The sequence below is a fragment of the Oncorhynchus tshawytscha genome, linkage group LG06 (assembly GCF_018296145.1).
Source record: "Oncorhynchus tshawytscha isolate Ot180627B linkage group LG06, Otsh_v2.0, whole genome shotgun sequence".
Taxonomy (NCBI): Eukaryota; Metazoa; Chordata; class Actinopteri; order Salmoniformes; family Salmonidae; genus Oncorhynchus; species Oncorhynchus tshawytscha.
This window is the reverse complement of record NC_056434.1, coordinates 68,743,327-68,766,282: the sequence shown is the minus strand read 5'-3', so window position 1 is coordinate 68,766,282 and position 22,956 is coordinate 68,743,327. Positions and strand designations below refer to the sequence as shown.

At 45.8% G+C, this 22,956-nt stretch overlaps 2 protein-coding genes across 15 annotated transcripts in view; both read right to left on the bottom strand.

Annotated features, from left to right (window-relative positions):
* ndst2a (N-deacetylase/N-sulfotransferase (heparan glucosaminyl) 2a) overlaps positions 1-6,504 on the bottom strand; it is a 175,428-nt gene extending 168,924 nt beyond the window's left edge. For all 3 annotated transcript variants that reach the window (XM_024424800.2, XM_042323565.1, XM_024424799.2), the window contains exon 1: positions 6,234-6,504. The gene's annotated coding sequence lies outside the window, so the exon portion shown is untranslated. The remainder of the gene's footprint in view (positions 1-6,233) is intronic.
* A 1,492-nt stretch (positions 6,505-7,996) lies between these two features.
* zswim8 (zinc finger, SWIM-type containing 8) overlaps positions 7,997-22,956 on the bottom strand; it is a 32,574-nt gene continuing 17,614 nt past the window's right edge. For 3 of the 12 annotated variants that reach the window (XM_042323554.1, XM_042323555.1, XM_042323556.1), the window contains 19 exons: positions 21,567-21,674; positions 20,813-20,894; positions 20,308-20,428; positions 19,992-20,193; positions 19,749-19,924; positions 17,453-19,200; positions 17,155-17,262; positions 16,853-16,977; positions 16,433-16,751; positions 16,101-16,256; positions 15,692-15,914; positions 15,284-15,573; positions 14,883-15,157; positions 14,251-14,748; positions 12,710-12,908; positions 12,310-12,513; positions 12,033-12,152; positions 11,512-11,690; positions 7,997-9,561 (listed from right to left, as the gene is read on the bottom strand). In XM_042323554.1, the coding sequence (XP_042179488.1) occupies positions 9,358-9,561; positions 11,512-11,690; positions 12,033-12,152; positions 12,310-12,513; positions 12,710-12,908; positions 14,251-14,748; positions 14,883-15,157; positions 15,284-15,573; positions 15,692-15,914; positions 16,101-16,256; positions 16,433-16,751; positions 16,853-16,977; positions 17,155-17,262; positions 17,453-19,200; positions 19,749-19,924; positions 19,992-20,193; positions 20,308-20,428; positions 20,813-20,894; positions 21,567-21,674 (5,337 nt within the window). In that variant the 3' untranslated portion in view covers positions 7,997-9,357. The remainder of the gene's footprint in view (positions 9,562-11,511; positions 11,691-12,032; positions 12,153-12,309; positions 12,514-12,709; positions 12,909-14,250; positions 14,749-14,882; positions 15,158-15,283; positions 15,574-15,691; positions 15,915-16,100; positions 16,257-16,432; positions 16,752-16,852; positions 16,978-17,154; positions 17,263-17,452; positions 19,201-19,748; positions 19,925-19,991; positions 20,194-20,307; positions 20,429-20,812; positions 20,895-21,566; positions 21,675-22,956) is intronic. The other 9 variants (XM_042323559.1, XM_042323558.1, XM_042323560.1 and 6 more) reach the window with 9 other exon arrangements.

Genomic DNA, 22,956 nt, shown 5'->3' with positions numbered 1-22,956 from the left:
TGAAATCACTTTTGATTGAGGTGATCATGTTTAATATATTTTTTTTCATGTTAAATCGAGCATTCTGCTGCTCTCCCGCCCTTCTGTGTCAGCAGCGAGGAAATGCTGGGGTTTATTCCATAGATAGCATAGGGAAGTTGGGGCAGAGCTGCAAGGGAATGAGCTTGCAAGTTAGGCATTTCACTGCACTTGTGCATGTGACAAAACTTGAATGTAATTAGTCACACCCACTCTTATCCTACATGCTGCTCAGAGGAAGCTAAAGCTGAGAAAACACCTGGGCCGCCCGCCATTCTTAAAAACGCAAACCAAGGACAAAACAATGGGGATTCAAAACACACTAATGGGCAGTCACGCTATTAACGACTTTCTGAAAGTGTATGAGAGGGAGTCGCAATTGAACTGATGGTAAGTCATGCAAGAACACTCAATGCCTTCATGGGTCTTTCCGAGCAGGAGTCCTATTTTACTACTGGAGGAATACAGAGGTCCCCAAGACTCTGAGGCACTGCCGAGGTAACATGTCCATAAAAACAACCTGCTACTTGTGTGTTTTAATACACACCTTGACGACAGCCTAAAGGAACATCATATAAAATCTCCTGGTCCCTCCTTCTCAACCACACTTCAATGACTGGGAGACAGGAATGTGGGATACAGGCCTAGCACATTATAACATAACCTATTTGGAACTAACAGACTCTAAAAAGCTCTCAAAAACACTAAGTCTCCCTTTCAACCACAATTCATACATTTGCAAGGAAAGAAATGATATGTTAAAGAAATTCCAGCCAGTGTGTATCAGATGCAGCTAATTAAGGCCCCACAGTGGAGAGATCCTCCCCCTACCATGCTCTGACTGCAGCCCAAAGCCCTCTTGGTAGCCCTGATATTTAAACACTGCAGCATCATTCATTCAACCTATTAACCCTGGCTGCTGTGTGATCCCTGCGGCATATTCATCTCACAGTGTATATTATTAATAAACAGAAGCTGTTAAGGTAAGCACATATTGATCCTGGCTGTGATTAAGATAGAGGAGGGGGTCAGGGACTGTTCAATCTTGCCTTCTAATGGGGTGACTTCACCGGGCTCCTCCTCCCTGCCCACCCGGGTTTCTCTGATCGGCCATGTTTGAAAAGTGTTTGTTCCCTGACCTGATAAATGTCACAGGGCTGACAGGAGGATGTCTGGAAAAGGACTCTGGTTTTCCGCCCCGACACACACACCATTCTCATTGCACTTCCTCAGTGAGCGGTCAGCGAAATCAAGATGTGCAGCTACTCACTTGACCACCCTTAAAATCAAAGTAATCTAAACTGGGCATGCATCTCTGGCTGACGTCTTCAAGGTCCTTCATGCCACAAACAAGCTCTAAGCTAAAGAAATAATATCCCTATGACCTAGAAAATACCCATTTTCATTGAGTTTCCAACACACACACAATGGGGATACTTCATTGCACTGCCTGATTCTGAACTACAAAGTTATACATTGGATGTTTGCTCAGAATAGATATATAGTATTGACCCATTGAACAACCATCTGACCCTCTGAAAATGACGAAGTAAGGACAGTCAATTTAGGAAGCAAAATGAAATTCCAATTCCAATACCAATTCCAATGTTCATAATTTAAAAGCAATTAGAATGGAATTGACCCCAACCCTGGTGACTAATTCTAGTTGTTTCAAGAGAGAAGACTTGTGAAAAGAAATGTCTGCCCAAATCTAAGCCGGACATTGAGCGCAGCCTCAAGCAGACAAACCATTAGGATTTCCTCCCTCTGAGTTGCTGCGATTGCGTTTAGGAATTCAACCCCTGCCAACATCATTCTCCAATTTTCCAGGGAAGGAACAGGATTTGATTCAGTGTCCTGAGATCTGCACAAAATCCTGTGTCTCAGAATCTGAACCCTTCAGTTCCTAAATGTCAATGCAACCCTGCATCAATCTCAAGGCCCAATTTCCAAGTAGGCTGGTATAAATGTTATTAATGTACTTTATTCCATCGTAACCACCACAAATCATGAAGTCAGCAGAGAACCTCACAGGGTTGAATGAGGCAATTAAATGCCAGCTCCACATCATTTCTTGTGGCTTATGCCTTTACTCTAGGGACCAATTGCCGAATGACAAAGTATAAATATAAAATTCCAGCAAGAAGCATAAACATCATGTGCACTTCACTTGTTGGACTAAAACTCCAGCAGAGGAAGAAATGTCTGCGCTCAAACTTATTTATATGAAACTATTTAAATTAGGCAGCAAATAGAAGACAATCTAAATCAGGGATGGGCAACTGGAGACCCGTGGCCACCCCTTTGAAGGTCCTCAGATAAGCCCACTCTATTGTGAGTCAATTAGCTCATGTCCGCTAAAATGTTTTAGATTACTAAATTATCTAAACTTGTTATCATGGTCAAATTACCGGCCGGAGGGGCCCCCAATGATTGTGTTAATCTCCATCAGATATATTAAAACCTGCAAACATTCCACTCCACTGAAAAATCTGTAGAATTGCAGAAACATGCTTTAAAACTGCCACATTCTCTCTACACCCAATGGCAGAATGTGTATGATCACACACAATTAACAAAAATAATAAATAAGGGCAGCCTCTCATGACCCGTTCAGAATTATTTTCAGGTGGTCCCCACCCCCATCAAAGTTGCCCATCCCTGATCTAAATGCTTGCTGATTCCAGAAAAGCAATCATAATATTCTATAAAATGGGTAAAAAATGCTAAGTAAAATGACGAAAACAAAACTAGTTTTGCACAGTCCATTTGAAACTGCTGTGTGAGATGGGGTTTGTCCAGTGCCACATTAAAAAGGGAAAGCTAGACCTGTTCCACTTTCAAAGGCCTAGTTTAATACCCTTCATGCAGAAACCCATAGCCACCCCCAGGCCTTAGTCTTAATTATAAAGTGGTTCTTAGTAGGGTTGGGCAATATTTGGGGAGACCCCTTCTACGATATGCTACTCCAAATATCACCATATCCAATATAATCATTTTGAGCTGTTAATGTGTAGATAATTCCAGACTGCAATGATTTGTAAAGATCAAATAAGAGTATGATCTTGCACATCATGACAGATCAATGTCAAATATTATGATATGTTTGATTGAATCATACATCGGCACAGCCCTGGTTCTCAGACATCAGTAATGTGATCAGAGGACAGAATTTGGCTTGATCCCACAGCTCAACACTAATTGGGCGTTCCACTCAAGACTAAAATGAAACAAGTTGAAGCGGCTCATGAAACAAGGACTCAGCTTATTGTACCAGTCTTTCAAAATACAGCTTTTAAAAAGACTTCATTTGAGGAGCAAAATGTAGATGCGTGTGATCGTGAATGTAGGCTACTTTTTCATTGTGAAAGTGCACATTGGGAAAAGATATTCATTCACTAGCATTTTGGGATGTTACTGGTGAAATGTTAATCGGTTAGCCACTGAAAATATACTTTACAAAAATAAGGGCAATATGTCAAATGTTGGTCCCAAGTTAAATTTTCCATATGCACAAAGAGCCCTTATACTTTGTGCACACGTTTGTATTATATCCCTGTCTCCTTTGCCAGGAAAATCCATGCACCTGACAGGTGTGGCATATCAGGAAGCTGATTAAACCGCATGATCATCACACAGGTACACCTTGTGCTGGGGACAAAAGGCCACTAAAATTAGCAGTTTTGTCACAACACAATGCCACCGATGTCTCAAGTTGAGGGAGCATGCAATTGACATGCTGACTGCAGGAATGTCCACCAGACATTAATTTCTAACGGTAATTTCTCTACCATAAGACACCAACAATGTTTTAGAGAATTTGGCCTTACAACCACGTGTAACCATACCAGCCCAGGACCTCCACATCCGGTTTCTTCACCTGCAGGATCGTCTGAGACCAGCCAGCCGGACAGCTGATGAAACTGAGAAGTATTTGTCTGTAATAAAGCCATTGTGTGTGGAAAAACATTCTGATTGGCTAGGCCTGGCTCCCCAGTGGGTGGGCCTATGGCTGCGGCCCCTGCCCAGTCATGTGAAATCCATAGATTTGGGTATATTTTATTTCCTTATGAACTGTAACTCAGTTTTTTTTTTAATAATTTAACAAATGGGAGCTATTTTTATTTCCCAATCTCAACTCGCAAAGCGCGCCTCCCATTCGGAAGTATAGGCCTACCGTTGACTATCAACACATCACCCACAACTTTGCAATGTGAGCTTGAAGCGGTACAATTGCTTGAAACCTGAATGTTTTACTTTACTTCAAATAATGAGGCATGTTTTACCTGGCTTCAAAGTAGCTATGCGAAAAACCACCCCTAGAAACGTGAAGGCAATTATTCTAACAAAGACTTAGTCATGCCATTAACCAGCATTTATCTCCTGTTCTATTGGTTTCCATATAAAAACTTTCATTGTCGAGAAGCCAAAGGGACAATCCTAGTCATATTAGCAAACCCATCATAGAGGGGGAATCTAATAGCAACTACTTTCTAAATCTCTCGCATATGGAACTGCTCAGCTTAGAACTGTTTTCAATTAATTGCATTTGGGCAAATGTTTGAAAATTACGTTTTATTAGTTGCTTCATTACAGAAGTTACATGTTCAATAATAGTCTATAGTCTTTTGATTAAGATAATAGGCTTGCTATTGTTGCATGTTTCCATTAAGCTGTTAATTAATAATGTCCGGTCCTTTTATGCATGCATGGTATCAGAGAGGATGAGGCGAAGCAAGAGGTTTCCATCTCGCCAAAATCAGTCCAAAACGTATACGGACTTATTTTGGGCCTACGCTTGTCGCCTGCCTTCACGCCTTGGGACGACTACCATTGTTAAGGTGGAAACATACGCGTCCATTCATTATATACAGATATCTGATAGTACTTTGTTGGTCACGTCATTTCACTGTTTGGATGTTGTTGTTTTTTTTTTACCGTTTGTTGACCGCTTAATGAGGGTCAGTTAGTCGGCAGCCAAATTGATCGAAATGTTAATCCCTACTAGCATTACATGACTTTTCAGGACATATTCCAAGCAATGGTTTCGAGCCTATCAAGTTAACACTGCTTATCAGAGCAAACATAACTTGCCACAGTAAGTAACCCTGGTGTTTCCTTCTGCCACGGTGTCCACATCTAAACCAATCAATGGCGGCCACTTCAATCTACTAACTTTCATTCAATAACCAAAGATCGTGTGGTTCCTTGTGCAATTAATCATTTGCCCATGTCCTGGCAAAACCTCTTCCACCGCCTCCACAAATGTTACCAGAGTCAAAATATCTGGAATACCGTGAAATGATTTGGCTAGTTGAGTGTTAACATGGCGTAAATATGGCAAACCAAACCTTTCCATATTATCCAATACCTAAGGAGCCATTTTATTCTGGTTTATTAATGTCAAATGTTAACCACAGAAGGTAACCAACACTGAACTGGGAAATCAGATTAACCAAAACAGCAAACTGACGTAGAAACACTAAACAAGAAATCCATTGCCTTCAGTCAATGCCTGAAACACCAGGTCTGGAGACATGTACTGTGAGCATTAGTTAATAACACTATAAGAACATCTGATGATGCATAACGTTAAACTAACAGTGCAAAGGTCATGACAAGTTAACGTTTGTTAACGCGTCAGAACAATGAGCCAGATCTCGCGCCAGATAAACAAAAAAACGCGTCAATGTAAAACAAAACAAAAAACACCTTTCAAATGTATTTAAGAGATTACAGAATTGGATACAAAAACAATGTCATACATTCGTCAAACTATATTTAACTACTGTTACATTACATAACAATGATAGCTACTAATGTTAGCTAGATTACTGGTTATGGAAAAACTTTTGCATGCAACACAGTCCGTCATATGATTCACCACTAACTAGCTAGCCGCTTAATATAAGCTAAGCAAAGAATTTCAGCATCTCTTTAGACCGACTAGAACCAACAAACACATGCTGCTGGAATTGAACAAATGGTATGTTTTCTTCATAGTTAAAACGTTACTGACACGAATACAGATGTCCACGTCGTTCGCATAAAATTCAAACAAAATCAACAGGAAAATCCTCAATCCCAACTGGCACTGAAATATAGGTAGCTAGCTTGCGAGGTTAGCCTACCGGCTAACTAGTGTTGCAAACATTCAATGGGCTTCAAGTTAGAGGACAGGCAAAATATTCCAAGTTACTGTTTTTTTCACTTACCAATGTACGTCTTTGGAAGACAGCTATCCACATGAAATGCACAATGACAGAAAATATGCAAATGCTTAAGTTTCAAGTCTAGTTGACAGCATCGCTCGTGAATCCGCCATCTTCATTCAGCAATCGATGTATTCTGCCGAAACTCCGGAATGAACCATACATAGCGAGCAGAAGGGAGATTTCGTAACAGTAGACATCCAAACGTTAATCTTGGGAAATGACTCTGATCGCAGGAAAATCATTGAAATGACCCAATTTGAAACATAATTATGTTGGTATTCTTAATGTTAATACGATTATAATGCTTGGTTTTTAACTCCCATAACACATATGTTTGATGATACCCTTGTCCGGACAGAGAACACCCCTGAGCCTCTTTCAGGTTTACCTTTCAGCTTCACAGGTGGGGCTATATATACACACAATAAACACAACTATAAACGCAACATGTAAAGTGTTGGTTTCATGAGCTGAAGTACAAGACACCAGGAATTTTCCATATGCCCAAAAAACTGTTCTTTCAAATTGTGTTCTTTCACATTTGTTTACATCTCTGTCAGTGAGCTTTTTTTGTTTTTGTTTTACTTTGCCAAGATAATCCATCCACCTGACAGATGTGGCATATCATGAAGCTGATTAAACAGCATGATCATTATACAAGTACACCTTGTGCTGGGGACAATAAAAGGCCACTCTAAAATATGCAGTTTTGTCACATAACACATTGCCACAGATGTCTCAAATTGAGAAAGTGTGCAATTTGCATGCTGACTGCAGGAATGTCAACCAGTGTTGTTGCCAAATGATTGAATGTTAATTTCTCTACCATAAGCCACCTCCATTATTTTTAGAGAATTTGCCAGTATGTCCAACCGGCCTCACAACCACAGACCAAGTGGAACAATGCTAGCCAAGTACCTCCACATCAGGTTTCTTCACCTGCGGGATCATCTGACCAGTCACTTGGTCGGCTGATAAAACAGGAGTATTTCTGTCTGTAATAAAACCCTTTTGTTGATTTAAAAAAAACGAATTCTGATTGGCTGGGCCTAGCTCCCAAGTGGGTGGGCCTTTGCCCTCCCAGGCCCACTCATAGCTTCACCCTTACCCAGTCACGTGAAATCCATAGATTAGGGCCTGATTGATTGATTTCCTTCTATGAACTGTAACTCAGTCAAATCTTTGAAATTGTTGCATGTTGCATTGATATTTGTTTAGTATTTGATAAGCTGCACATTATACAATTCTGTAATTAACACAAGACCATGACATACATTTTTCTCCAACGCAGAGTAGAGCCATGCTACTCCTTTTACTTGGGTCACTAGAGGACAAAAATCTTGATAAAATGCTAACTTTGGTGTATGAGCAGGTAGCAAGTGTAGCCATTGTAAAACATTGCAAATGTGTCTTCCCATGTAAACCGCATCATTTGGGAACCATTCCATGAAAGCCACTTTGAACTAAATTTTGGGAATTAAAGATTAACTATAATAGTGTTGAAATGAACTCAAGATTAGCCAGACTACTGGAACCCAATCATAAATTACCCTATGGTTCCCTCTCCTGGTCATACTGTGACAGACCAAAGAATGAATTTTATGTCATACCTTTTCATTTTGCCAGTCAAATCCATTGGAGTTTCAGTGGTCAGAGGATTTAAAATAAGTAGACTATTTCTGATTTACATTAATAGGTGGTTCAAGTGTCAATTTTTGTACTCACTTGCACTTTCGACCCACATAAAATAAAATTACAGCAAATTAGTGTTTTGAATTACCTTTATTAAGTAAACTCTACATGTCAGTATTGCTTTATCCATTTTTTTTTTTTAATTCTAAATTACAACTTCTTGCAATCAGCAAAATGTTTTTTTTTTTTTTTTTTTTCAATCAAGCTACACTTCGAGGAATACAAAAATATCACAGTACATTTTCTACTAAGTCACTCTTTACCCCGTGAGCTCCAGAGCAAGGTTGGAGGTGTGGATTTGGAACACAGGGATCTGGCAACGCCACCTATAAAACATCAATGGACATGAATTCCACAATAACAGCTGATGGATGTATCCTGGAAACCCAGTCTGCATATAAGCCTTTATGAGCATAGCACTTTTATGATTCTACATGTGCAGGGCATATGTAAATGTCATGTCCACTCATCCTTTATGTGATCCTGATATTTGATTGGATGATTGTACTTGAGATTCTCAGGGGCCGTACACTTACACACTTGAACCACTACAAAAGGGCCAATGATGAGTTTGGTCCAGCCAGACTCCTGTGTTTCCAGACCCAAAACCTCAAACCGCTAAATTGGAAAAGGTAACCCACACAAAACTCATGTTAACACTCGCTCATTCTCAAAGTCCTCTCTGCATACACGTTATTCTATACAAAATATCAAAAACAAAAGATTAAACAAAACACTAAAAAGAATCCTCACCCGTACTCAGATAATTTTCGTATTACATTTTTTTTCAATTATTTCAACAAACTGTTTTTTGTCTTGCTTTTTTCTTTCTTGTTTAAACACTGTCAGAATATCTAAAATTCAGATCCGTAGTGACTGGTGGAGGCTCACTCCCCCAGGACAGAGGAATGTTGCAGTATGAATCTGATTTACTCAGTTGTTTCAATAAAAGAACCAACTAACATCAACAACAAAATAAATGACAACTTATACACCCCAAGCAACCATAAAGCATCCTTCGTGACAGCTTCTGGTAGGAAAGTTGGGAGGATGAACATGAGTTGGGAATATACGTTACAGGAAGTTACAAAGAGACATGAACCATGATAAATGGGAGCTGCAATTCAGTCACAAACAGATATAGAAAACTACATAAACTGATCTCCATTCAGCTTACCTCAAACTGTGTCTCACACACCTATGACATCTAAAAGGAAATGGGGGTTGATTGTGCTGCCTGTGTGCTGTGTAGGGTGTGTACATCAGGGTACACAAGGAGATGGGTGACGTCAGGTGAGCGAGAGGCCTGAGAGGCGAATGGAGAGAGCGTTCGATGCAGGGCTACGGGTCGATGGAAAGAGACAGAGATCGACAGGGCTGTGGGTTTGTGGGGTGGGAGCGTCGTTCCTCTCCCACTCCACTGCCCTCATAGTCATGGGGAGAAGGTGGCCATCTCCAGAGAGATGCGCTGCCACAGCTCCTTGGTCTGCTTGCCCCTCTTCAGGTTTTGCAGCACGTCGTTGAACTGCATCATGCCCACAGGTGTCAGGCAGAAAGCCCCACGGGCGCTGCGGATGATGTTGACAAAGTCGTCGTAGTCGGCCGGGGTCAGGTGGATCAGCCGGTGGTGGATGTACTGCAGTGGGAATGGAGAGGGGGACAGAGGATCAGATGGACTGTAAGTCAAACAGGGCACCAAAGGGTTATCTACTTTACTACTTATGTCAAAGTTAGGCACAGAGATAGGGCACCCAGGGGTCAAAGGGGCATCAAGGGATCATCTCTTTACTCAAATCCAAACCCTACCCACAATGAACAGAGAACATTGGTCTGATACAAGGATGGTAATAGCTCCACTTTGTCCTCTGAGAGACTCTGGGGAATCTTCGCCACATTGTGAATATCAATCCATTCAGGTCTACACAAGTATATCGGGCTAGGGGGGTAGACATGGATTGGTCAACAGTGTTTGGTGGGATACAGATATCCTTATGTGGTCCACTATCTTAATAGTATACCTTGATACGGACACCTTTAACTAGGTGGTTTAAATTATATTTCTGCTTCTGGACAATGTATTTCATACTAAGACGCGCTAGCAGGCGGAGTTTAAATGGGTTAATTTAATCACATCCCTCCATCTCAGGGTTAGCCCTTTGTTAGGACATTGATGAAGTGATGAGAATTCAGTCTTTTCACTCCCAGCTTTGAGCAGGTGCTTCATTTTTTACCTCTCAGGACAGATTCTGCATCATAATGAGGTTAAATTGCTAAATTATTAATGGGAAACAGAGAGCGTTTCAGTTTGCTCACAATGGTGCTGTTTAATGAAGTATGACTCAAAAGGGTAGACACTAACCTCTGGTACTGCTGCAATTTCAGACAGTCATTTCAATATAAGAACTACAAAAGTTACTCTTTTGACCTCATTTACCCGAGTTTAATATGAACAGGATGTGTTCTAAAGGGGAGTGAAGAACCAATTCCAGAGAAAGACATCACAAGACATCCAGCATATGGAATTCATTCCCTTTCAGTGACTGAGGAAATGATTCATTGTCAGTCATGGTACATTTCTTCTTGAGTACAACCCCCAGATACCTCATCTCATTAACTGCCTGATGAGAAAGAGTGGAGAGCCTGTGTCGCGCTGATATTGTCAGCGGACATCAACAAATGTGCCAGCCCACGTGTGTGTGAGAGTGTGTGTACAAGTGTGTGTAGAAATAACACATCATTCAGATAAGAGAAAGTCAGCTGACACTGGGGCAAATAGGAAGAGGTGTGTGTTACACTTTACAAAGTGAGAATTTGAACATTCACCTTTAAAGCCAACACAGCGGTTTTATCTAGCCTCGTTTAAAGTAGAAGGACAGTGACTCAAACCACAGCAAGGAAGCAAGAAATTCAGTGTGCACATGCATGTGCATGTGAGCAAGTACAGAATCTCCAGGGGGCAACATGCCTTTCAGCTTTGCAACTGTCACAGCCGGTTAGCCGCTTCCCCATCAGAGCAGGCTATCCAGTGGATGCACTCATGAGTCTCCCTTCTCCACGGTGTGTAGCACTCGGACTTCATCAACTATTTATGTAAGCTGTGAGAAACGCTCACTCTCTTTCTCCTCCCCAAGATAATACTCCCCCTGCCCTGCCAATACACAGAATACACCCACTCTGATCAGTTTCTAACCTAGTATCCTGATATAAAAATGTGGTTGTTTTGTACACTTTTATCCAAGGGGACAGTCAACGTGTACGCTCAGGATATGAGGTCCATGGTGTTTCCCAAAGAGCTTTGTGGCTAGTGAAAGGCTGCTGTATTTGTATGTACTGGTGAGATGTGAGCCCCTTAGCTGTTTACAGATCTGAAATAACTTGATAGGTGTGGGCAATATGGCAAAAATATCCCCTAAGTCTTGGAAGATTGGGTGAAGCCATCACCATTCACCACATAGTTTATACATACCTGGCCAAATGGTTAGGGGTTGTTTGCAGCCTAGGCTCTGGTGTTACCTGTCAATAGGCCTGTTGAAGGGGCTAAGGGAAGGATCTAGAGGGTAGTTTGCAGCCTGGACCCTGGTGTTACCTGTAGGTAGGCCTGCTGGCAGCGCTGCACCAGTTGGTGGAAGGCAGGCGTGCGGAGGTGGGCATGGATGTGGGCGGGGTTCAGTCTCTGGAGAGCCTCCATGATGATCTCCTGAAGGACAAAGGGGCTGAGCACGCCCTTAGCCGCACCCACACAGAACTGGTACACGTAGTTCACCCCTGGAGAGGATGGGAGAACCGGGAACATTTAGTATTTAATGACAATTAACATAAGTCTATGGCTAACATATGTTCTACTTTGAATTCTGGCAGAGTACCCTGTCATTTCAGTAAAATCCTCTCAACATACACAGAAAATGCAGTGCTCCGATATCGATATTTCTGTTTATGTGTCTTACTTAGCATTCAACTGTAGTCCTCACCTTCGTAAACCACCAGATACCATTATGCTGGTGTATCAATAATTCAAATCTATAATTCCCAAAACACCGTAATAGATCAAACAACCACTAGAATCAAAGATGCCTGCAGAATGCCCTCTTCACCCCTGCCCTTTCTCACCTAGCCGTGCAGCCAGGCCCAGGAGCCACTTGACGTCCTCTGTGTATGGGGGGCTGCGGGAGAAGTTATTGGGGTGGTCGTTGTGAGCCCTCCTACCCAGCATCTCCAATGCTAGCATGCCTATCAAAGAGTCAGGGTCAAATATCACAGTTATCAACACCACCAATTAGTTTGAATAAAAAGCTTAACCATAGAAAATGATTAAACTGATATTCCCAGTGCTTATACCATCTAGAGATGCTTATCATGGTCACTTAAAAGAATGGTTGTTCCTCACCAACTCTGTATGCTGAGTGCAGGTAGTGAAGGCCCTGCTGGCTGATTGGCTGGCTATGCTGCTCGTCTTCAGACGGGAATGGGGCGCTGACCAATGAGACAGGCTGAGAAGACATTCCAGGAAGAGAGGACCCCTGAATGGCCTGGATTGTGGCGCCTGAATGGACACCACCTACTGGATAGAAAGGGGAAAAAGATGCGGCTCCTGAGAGTGCCATAGAGAGTCCATTATAAAACATCCAAGTTCAAACTTTTTTTTTTTTTAACAACTTCTGCTATCAAATGTGAACCATCAACTATACACACACTTACATGGGTTAAATAGTTTATTATTTTACATTATAGACATACAAGGGACAAAGACGTGCATGCACACACCCACAGCAGTGGTCTCTGCTCACCTGCTACAGTGGTGCTAAGAGGCAGGCCGGTCTCGGTGTGATAGGGGTGGACGGCGATCTGGGTCATGGACGGCACGGGAACACCAGGGAAGGTGACCGCTGTCGCTGCCATGGGCGGATGGGGGCCAGTGGCCACTGAGAACGGGTACTGGGCACCGATAAAGGCCGGGTGCATTCCCTGAGAGGGCACACAGACACACTTAAAATTAGTTAGATGCTATTCTCTGTTGCAGTCCTGGGACACTGTCTTATGCCAGATAGTGTGACATTCGTCTGCACTGAGGGACGAGCAACACGGAGTGACGAAAGACAATGGTCGTGGGCTTAAAGGCACAGTGCAGTCAAAAATTAGATTTTTCTGTGTTTTATATACATTTTCACACTATGAAGTTGGAATAGTACTATGAAATTGGTGACAATTCCCTTTTAGTGTAAGAGCTGTTTGAAAAGACTGCCTGGAATTTCAGCCTGTTGTGGTGGCATGGAGTTTTGCCTGGTGACAATATTAAAGAGAGATCCAAACCTTTATTCCAATAACAGCTAGTTTTCAGTGTTCCCCTCCCCACTCAGACCACTCCCAAACAGCCCTAGCAAAATTATTGCTTGAGAAATTGCTATTTTTGAAGTCAAACACTATGGGTACACCGGTGCATACTGATCACTTGGCAGTGGTCCAGTTGTCTAGTTGAGTCGCCTTGAAACTCAGTGTCATTGTTGTCTGTACATCTTTCTGCCCCCCCCATCTCAATTTTATACTGTAAAAACTGTCACAAGTTTTTAATGAAACCAAAAAGTTCATAAAATAAAATATACAGAAACAGGTGTATGAAATCAAAGTTGTAATAAAAAATACCAATAATAGAAATAAATAGAATTAAATAAAGGGAATGCAAAACTGTGCGTTAAAGTCTCCAGATTCACCGTCTCATTCTCAAATGGATCTTGTGAGTTCCAAACAGGGTGGAGCAGTCTCTACCATCTGATATTCTCTGTGATGTTCTAGGGACTGAGAGAAGGCTTGCATCTAGTGTGAAGCAAAGTTGGGGGTGTATAGGGATACGTTATGTCTTCAAAGTAGATGGAAGCTACTTAAGATGTAACAACTATCAGCACAGTGCTTCACTGGAAGCCATAGTAATGATTCTCAACCAGCCTATTTCTGAGTTTATTTGTGATAGTAAGTACCGAGTGGCGCAGCGGTCTCAGGCACTGCATCTCAGTGCTACAGGCATCACTACAGACCCTGGTTTTATCCCGGGCTGTATCACAACCGGCCATGATCGGGAGTCCCATAGAGTGGCGCACAATTGTCCCAGCGTCGTCCGGGTTAGGGGAGGGTTTGGCCGGCATTGTAAATTAAGAATTTAACTGACTTACCTAGTTAAATATTTTTGTTGTTGTTGTTATTTCAATTTGACTCTTATTGCCTTCTCCATGTCCATCTCTTATTGAATTCTTCTCCCCTACCATCTCTCCCTCAGCCCATCTTATCAGTATCTCCTTGTCTTCCTGCCCTCCCTCCCTCCAGACAGTCCTCTTACCTGTGGGTAGGCACCCCCTGACACGGGGAATACAGTGGGCCGGGGGACGTGCTGCAGTGGGTGCCCCAGGTATTGGGGGGTGCAGACTGTGGGTAGGTGGGCCTGGATGGTGGTGTAGGGGTGCAGGCCCTGGGTGTGGGGGTGGGCCATGGCCGAGCCGGGAAGGGCGTGTGATTGGTAGATGGTGGAGCCCACAGAGATGACGGGCACCACAGCCGCTGCTGTCACTGAGGCCGTCACCGTGGCGACGCCGGAGGAATCCATGTTGCCAATGTTGTCCATTACACCATGGCCCATCTCTGGGGGCCTCCTTCCGGCTCCACCGTTGGCCCCACAGCGTCCCGGGCCTTCACGCTGGGCCCCTGACCCCCCGCCTACTGTCTGCTCATAGAGCCAGTACCACTGGTGGGCCACCTCAAACAGAACCTCAGGGTAAACACCGCCCCCCTTGGCTGCCTCCTCTACAGCCATACAGGCTTTCTCGAGCATCACGTTGTCCTGCAGGGAGAGAAGCGGGGACGAGGTGAAGAAAAGAGAGAGAGAAGAAAGGATGAGGAGATTTAGGGGAAAAAGTGCATTTTAGAGAGAAAATGGATAAAAGGGTAAAAGAATAAAAAGGATGCCCAGCCTACATGAGTAGTCCGATGTGTCTTCTGCAGAACTGAAGAGTACCGGACATGTACCTGTTCCTTGCACTGCACCAGGGCCCTCTGGATCTCATTGGGGTTGAGGGCGTGTGCATGGGGCAGGCAGCTTAGGGCCAGCTCAGCCGCAGCGCGAACCATGTTGGGGTCCCGCGCCCGTGATGCTCTGTCGGCCAGTGATGCCACCTCGGGAGGGGTGAGGTGCCCGTCCCAGCATTCCACCAGGATGTTGAGGGCAGCACTGCCGATCTCCATGGCCTGGCCTGGAGGGGAAGAGGGAGAGACATTCATTATAGCTACTACTGTCTCATGGACTATGAAAGAAGAAACTTCGCTTTTGGGCTGACCTATCCCGATGAGAAAAGACAGAGAAAAATAAAGCTCCTCACCTGTGATCCAGGAGACGTGGGAGGAGTAGGTCCTGGAGAGCCAGTTAGGTGAGACAAAGTTGTGCAGGCCTAGGGCGTACAGGCCGATCTCAAAGGCACAGAGGTGCAAATTGCGGTGGGGCCCCTGGTGGCCTCCACTGGCTGAGGGCTGGGTGAAGATGGAGGTAGAGCTGTTGCCCCCGGCCTTGATCAGCACGGTCTTGGCCAGCTCGAAATAGAAGTGGGCCGCCGCCTCCGACGGTTGGTTGGGCACATGTGGTGCATGACACTCGGGACGACGCCCTTTATATCTAAGAGGGGAGCGAGAAGAGGAATGTTCAATTAGCATATTTTTGTGAATACCTTAGTTGAGTTCTCCAATAATCCGATGGCATCAACACGTGTATAGAATATGTAGAAGTCACTCACCTGCTGGTGTCTGTGCTCTTTGCCCTAGCTCCGCCTCCGGCCCTGCGAGAGCCACTGGATGAGGAGGAGCCTAACGAATCAGAAGAGGAGCTGCTGATGCTGTCACTGTCTTGGCCCCTCCCCCAGGAAGCTGCAGCCCAGCCCCCTCTGAGCGGGCGTCGACTAAGGGTGGGGGAGCTGTCTGAGGTGGTCTCAGGAGCACTGCTGTCGATACTCGCCATGCCTGGGACAAAACACTTAAAACTCAAACTTCTATCTAGTCAGCCACGTGTCAATACTACCTCTAGATGGCCATTCGAGCCATACAATACACCCTGTTCAAATGCAGTGCACACTATACAGTATAGGCTGTTATTTGAGAGACAGCCAGTGTCTTAATCTGAGGTTTAGGTGGGGTTGTCATGGTTACCTGTGTGTTTCTTCTTCTGGCGGACAGGAGAGCCCCAGCAGCGCCCGCTGTATGCGCCCCGTCCTCCCAGCGCCAAGCGGCTCGGCACTGTGCCCTCTGGCTTGAATGGGACAGCCTCACTCGGCTGGTCACATGACGCAGGCTGGACACCATCTGCTAAGACAATAAGTTAAGTACTGAATAAGTTTTACATCTAAACAGTAGCAACAGAGTTGGATTAAACAAATTCCTTCCATTTTCAACAAATCTGTTTCGCATAGGTAGGGTAACACCTCATGTTCAGTGCATCACTGGTAAAGTATGTCATTACCACCCTGTCGTCTGTGCCTCACCTTGCTCTCTGGCCTCACTGACACACTCTCCGGCTGTGGAGTTGTTCTGCACCCCACTGCCTGCCAGACCTGCCTGCTGTCCTGCCGCCCCCCCAGCAGCCACCGCTTGCAAGGAGGAGGAGGAGGACCCGGCTGCAGCTGTGGCGTTGGGGGCATGTTTGGACACCCCTCCTGTGGCACCTCCGTGTCCGTGAGCAGTGTGGGCAGTGTGCTTGGACGGGCTCCTTTGGCTGCTGGCAGCTGGCTTGCTGGAGTAGAAAGAGCTCAGGGTCTGGGGCTTGTGGGTCTGGCTCTCTCTGTCCAGCAGCTTGTCCAGGATCTGGAAGGTCAGAGAGAGAGGGAGCGTCATCCACAAGCCATACAATGCATTCCAAAAAATGGTAACTAGTTATTCTACTGGCCACAGTGCAGAAGGTCTACCTTTTTCAGCTTGCTCTGGTCATCCTTGTATGTGATCATGAGGGCCAGAGCCAAGTCTCCTTTCTCTCTCCTGGTCCCCTCACATAGCAGAGGATGCTCTGCCTCGCTCACTGTGGTCTTCATACCTACACCAGGGGGTTAGAAAGATGAAGACCGAAGCAAAAGAGTTCATCTGTTTCTAAGCCAAACTAGCACCGGGACGTTTTCCTATTTAAGTATCACTAACCTCAACACGGAACCACTAAATGGCACCTACCTCTTTCTGAAGGTGTAAATGCAAAAAACCTTGTGGTTGAACTTACCCAGTGCTGCTACAGCCGCCTCAAAGCCCAGCTCCTCATCTCCAGGCATCTCATTGTTCCGGTTACGGCTAGGCGGACGGGAACCTGTGGGGGACACAACTGTACAAACAAGATAGAGGGGGACTAGGTAAAATATAAATGACTGGAAGTCTCACTTGTGTGATGACTGCATGATGTGTAATTCAGATCCATTAACAAGTAAACGTTATATATCTGTGTATGTAGTGTGTGAGCTCAAACAGAATCTCAATGTGGAAGGAAAAAACATGGCGAATTAAAAATATGTAGCAAGATTCACCTGGGGTACACAGCACATCAAATATGAAGCTGGCCAGCATGAGGGGCAGGACAGGCCTGTAGTCACAGAAGTTCCCATCTCGGAGCTGCTCGGCCCTGTCCCGTATGGACGTCATCTCCACCAGACCCAGAGGGATTTTCTTCAGCAGAGCCACCACCTCTGACTCCTGGTAAGCAAGCTTGACCTCCAGGGCCTTGGTGGAGGCTGGGGGCCTCTGCAGCTCAAGAGAGAACATACCCGTGCTGAAGGCCAGGTTGTGGAGCTCCAGCCTCTCGCTCAGCACCGTCAGCAGGAAGGAGGTCTTAACCAACGTGTTAGTGGCCACCTGGGTCTGCCTGCTGGTGGACACCTTGCTCTTCTTGCCCTTGGTCTGGGGCTGCTCCACCTTCAGGTCTGGAGGGTTGGCCAGCAGGTCTCCGGCCAGCTCCACTGCCAGTCTGCAGGCATCGTTGCTGTAGCCGTGAGCGTGGAGGGCCTCTGCACACGCAAACAGCACCTCCATCTGGCCCTCCTGCTCCAGTGGCTTGATCCCAGCAAAGATGTCTGGTTCCTCCTCATTGTTGTTCTCCGACACTCTCTCTGCCCCCTCCTCATTAGCTGAATTCAGAAAGTAGGCCTGGTAGTCATCCTCTCCTACAGGGTCTCCTCCTGCCCCTGCTGCTCCCTCTGGGGCCTGATTGGGCAGTGCTACGGCTCCAGTGCCAGTTTCTCGGCGGCCATCATGTGGTGACTTGGCGGCAGCTGCAGTCACGGTAACAACCGAGGTAGAGGGCCGAGCATCTCCAGCGATGGCCGCCTCCTCATTTCCATTCATCTCCGCCTCCACATTCACCACGGAAATGGCTGCTTCCACGATGACAGCAGCGTTCTCTTTGGTGGGGAAGGCGGGTTGGGATTCAGTGGCAGGCAGGGTGGCAGCAAGGGTGGCCCGTTTGCCCTCGAAGGCACGCTCCTTGGGCGTGTTTCCGGCCCCTTTCCCTCCCCCACTGTATTTGTGTGGCTCTCTGAGTAGCGGGCTTGGTGAGGGCAGCATCTCGGGGGGCGGGGGCGTGAAGTCAAAGGTGTTGCTGGCCTCAGCACCCAGCGCCAGACTGGAGCCATCATCCAGGCTCAGCTCGGCCATGTCAGGCTCGAGGGAGCTGTCCTCACTGCTGGTGCGCCGCTTGGCCGCTTGGTGTTTTCCCCCTACCACTCCTGATCCCCCAGAGGACGACTTGCCCCCCTGGGCTATCTTAGCCTTGCTCCCAGTGGACGAGGAGGAACCTGCGCCTTTGTACATCCCCTTACTACTGCCCTCCTCTAGAGAGAGAGACACACTGCCCCCTAGCCGCACTAGGACCCCTCCTCCGCCCCCAGCCGACAACCCCTTCCTCTTGCTCACAATGGTCTCTTTGGGCCTGACCGCCACTTCTTGTTGGGGACTTCTGCCCTTGTAGTCTCCCCCACCTCCCTCAGAGCTGCCAGATCTCCCTCCTCCAGGTTCAGGGGGGTCTCCAGCCAGGCCAGCCTTGGCCCCTCTCTGCTGCTGCACTGCCCTGGCCCAGCAGAAGGAAGCGCTCTTCTTGTCTGCACTGCAGTAGGTGATGCCTGGCAGTGGGTAGGCCACCTCCCAGTTGAAGTAGCAGGACTCCACGGCTGGCTTGAAGCCCTGGAACAGTTTGTCCAGGGACTTACGGTGTTGTCCTCGCTTCACGATCTCAATCACTTTCAGATGCCACTGCTTGAGCTGGGCAGCCAGCTCCAAACGCCTATGGGATGGTGTAAAAAGAAACGTAGACACACATTGTTATAGTCAGTCCAGGAAACAAGGGCCACAGAGCCGAGACGATAGTAACAAACAAGCACACACACCATTATTCTCATAATTGCCACTAACTGAAAGACACATACACAAAGAGCTTTCTGCAAGAAACTGACACCGTTTTTCCTTATTTCGCTTTCTGTCATTGCATCTCAAAGAGCTAATTTAACACATTGTCGAGTGAGACCACATAGCACTCTAAAAGCCAAGCAGCAATCAGGGCACAGTGAATCAGGAGGATGCCCTGGTCTAATACACTCAATGTCCCAAACACTTACTGCTCTAACCAGATTAACTTAACAGAGCCTCAAAAGAGTGTATATAGACCCAACACAGACAGATATAGACCTGGGATGGGTTGTGAAAGTGAGAATTTAATTGAAGGTAAGAGAGACAGGAGTGCTGCTGTGTTGTCAGTATTAGACACTATTCTAGTTGATGTAGGAAACCAAGGCTAAGTAAGTGTTAGACAGAAAGAAAGGGAAGTGACCTCACCTATGAGGGCTCATGGTGGGGTCTAGGACAGCCAGCCTCCACAGAACGACCATCTCATCACACATGCTGGCGCAGGCGTGGGCTGCCACCTCCGACTGCCCGTTACTGCGCCCCGTGTGCCCGCTGGCACTGCTGTGGGATGCCGAAGTACGCACGCTGTACCACCAGCCAATGATCTGCGGAGAGAACAGTCACCTCTGTCCTATCATGTGTGAATAAGTATGTATGTAACGTGTGGGTTACCTGTTCATAAGTGAGACACTGCTCAGTGAGGATCTCTAGTAGGGGTGCAGCGTTGCTGTCTCTCCTCTTGAGCATCTCCCTGACGATGGAAAGGAGGTTCCAGATCCCCTCGGGCTCCCGCCCCCTCAGCGGCCTCAGCAGACATGCCCACTCTGCCGCCGCCGGAGGCTCCGTGGATGACAGGTACATGGAGTTGACGTCACTGCACCGGGAGAGAGGGTGCACACACACAGGTTAGCAAGTATACTTCCACACATTACCGGCGTCCTCTCCTTAATATTCCTGTTGCCTTTGACTATGCCAGTCTCTGTCTTACCTGAAGACAACAGGAGAAGGGCCACAGAACTTGTGCAGAGTCTTCTTGATGTTGTCACTGAGCGTAGACTCATCTAGATACCAGGTGCTCTGATCAGAGGCTGAGGGGCCAGCAGTGGGGTCTGTACACAGGAGACAGGAAGTAAACACAAAGCCAGAGAAATGCAATACAACAAATGTCAAGATGCTGATTTAAGCTGATAATTGGGAAACATGTCATGTGAGGGCCATCTGAACCACTTTATAGCATGCTCAAACCACACATATATACAAATGAGCAAAATGCCCTCAGGCCTCTCTCTACCATTTGCACTATCTACAGTTGTGGGCGTGGGACGCAACCCCTATCTCATATTGGTGGCGGATGTGGTGAGTTACACCCCATACAATACACAGCACTTTGACTCATTATCATCGTCTCCGATCACATTATGAACCCTTGTGAGAGATAAGTAGAGGCTGCCCCCTGCAGGAGGCAAACAGAAGTGCAGGCTGGCAGGGCGTACCGGGAGCCCCACACACTGTGTTGATGGCTGTGGACTGGGAGGACAGGAGCTCATCCAGAAGCCTCTGGGCTGTGGGCAAAATCTGGAGGAGAAAAATAACAGATCAGTTTTAATGAGTATGATAGAATCTGTTTCAGATCCATTAATGATAGGTTATGACAATCGGTTTCGCCATTGTTTCAGGGTTGGGGTATAGCTTCTCATGGCTACTTGTTAAATCCTACATTTTGAACACAAGGCTCTAATTACAGCTAAGAAATACAGTTGGCCTTAGACCTGAGTAACATTACACTGACCAACACTGCACTATTGACTGTAATACATAAGGAGACAATGCAACTACTGTGTGTTCTTTATCCCAGTAGCACAGGGGGCAGACAAAGGGAGTATTGAGACTGGGCATGTAACAGGCGGAGCATAGCTACCTCTACAGACCTAGCCACTGTGAGGTAGGACAACATTGTTCACACATTCAACTGAATGTATTTTTGCAACTATTGGTGCTCTTCAGTAGATAAACAACATTATCTAAATGTTTTTGAAGAGCCTAACGGGATTTAGAAATGTGTCTAAGATTCCATGCACAATATATGGCTTTGCTAATACAATTTACACATTTGAATGTAACTTTCAGTGGTTGGGACTTGCCTCCTAGTTATGATGACTCTCCACATTGAGATACCCAGCAAACCCATTATTCCTGAAGTGAAGCTAGCAGATAATCTAACCAGTTAGTGTGGTGCGACAGTCTGACCTGTTGGGGAAGCTCACTGATGAGGTACTGGGCAAACTTCTGCAGCTGGTCCCTCTGCAGCCGGGACAGGGACTCTGACACGGGGGCTCGCAAGCACACTGCAGACGCCTGGCAGACAAACAAAGGAGTGACAGGTATTAGTGTACATTTAGTATCTCACCTTGCTCGGTTTCCTGTTCACACACTGAGTTTAAATGCAGAGAATTAAAATATAAACTGAAATGTAGGTGTGCAACAAACTTCAAGTTCGGGGGTCGTACAGTACAAGACACCACTACAACAGAAAGTGGTTATAATATACCTCACATTAAAATAAGACTAGAGAGACGGGAAAGAGAGAGAGAGGTGGTCTGCTACTACTGTGTGGTGAGCAGAAACACTTGGGATTCCTGGCCCAGGATGGAGACAAGAGAAAGGAACAGAGGGTATGATATAATGATGATGGGCCGAGTATGTTTTAGGGTAAATAGCACAAACAGCAAGATAGGGAGGAACAGCGGCATGCTTGTGCTCTAATAGCCTGCTAAAGAACATTTAATGGGGAGAGGCTATACGGACATGCCTGGTGCCTAAATGGATGAAGTGTGTCGCACAGCTGAGAGTCGAGAGTCGTTCTGATATGCCCTTTGTTTATGCTGGCAACAGCATGGTGCTAGTTAAAACTTTTGAAAGGAAGTGATGTGTATTTTGAAGGGCGAGGGAGAAATAATTTTTAGCATTGGTCACCATCTCCAATTTGTTCCGTCCCACTTCATTATATTTTGAGTAGGATAGCAGCCTACATGAGAAATAACGTATTGGTAGTAACCATCTGGATGTCACAGTGATACAGCCTATTCTGCTCAATGGGGAGATTTGCGCTGAAAACCCGGCAACACGGGGCAGTGTACTTCGCTCCCGCTTGCCGCAGTAAGGAGAGGGAAGTAGCTAGATAGTTTAGCCAATATAAGGCCAGGGTGACAGCTAAAGTGCAACATTTGTTGTGATTTTCACCTGAAAATGTACAACTACGGAATTAATGTCTAACGTTACATTCAAATAATTAAAAAATAAACAGAACAATTACTCCAATAAAAACAGAATGATTCTAAACACTCCCAAGTCCCAATTTCGACAGACAAGTTTCAAATTCTCGCCGAAGTTTCTAGCCACAAAAATAAACTAGCTAGCTTGCTGGGAAGGGCTCATCGGGACGACTGACTAAAAAACTGAGCTGAGTCCGTTCATCTCCACTCGACTCTTGCTTGGCAGACAAACGTCATCCATTTGGGCACCAGACGTATAGCCTCTCCCCATTCCAAACTCATTAATAGGATTATACATCAGCAGCAGATATGCCCATTGCCAACACACTCCCCCTAACCCCCAACCTTTCGGTGACGATCTTCTG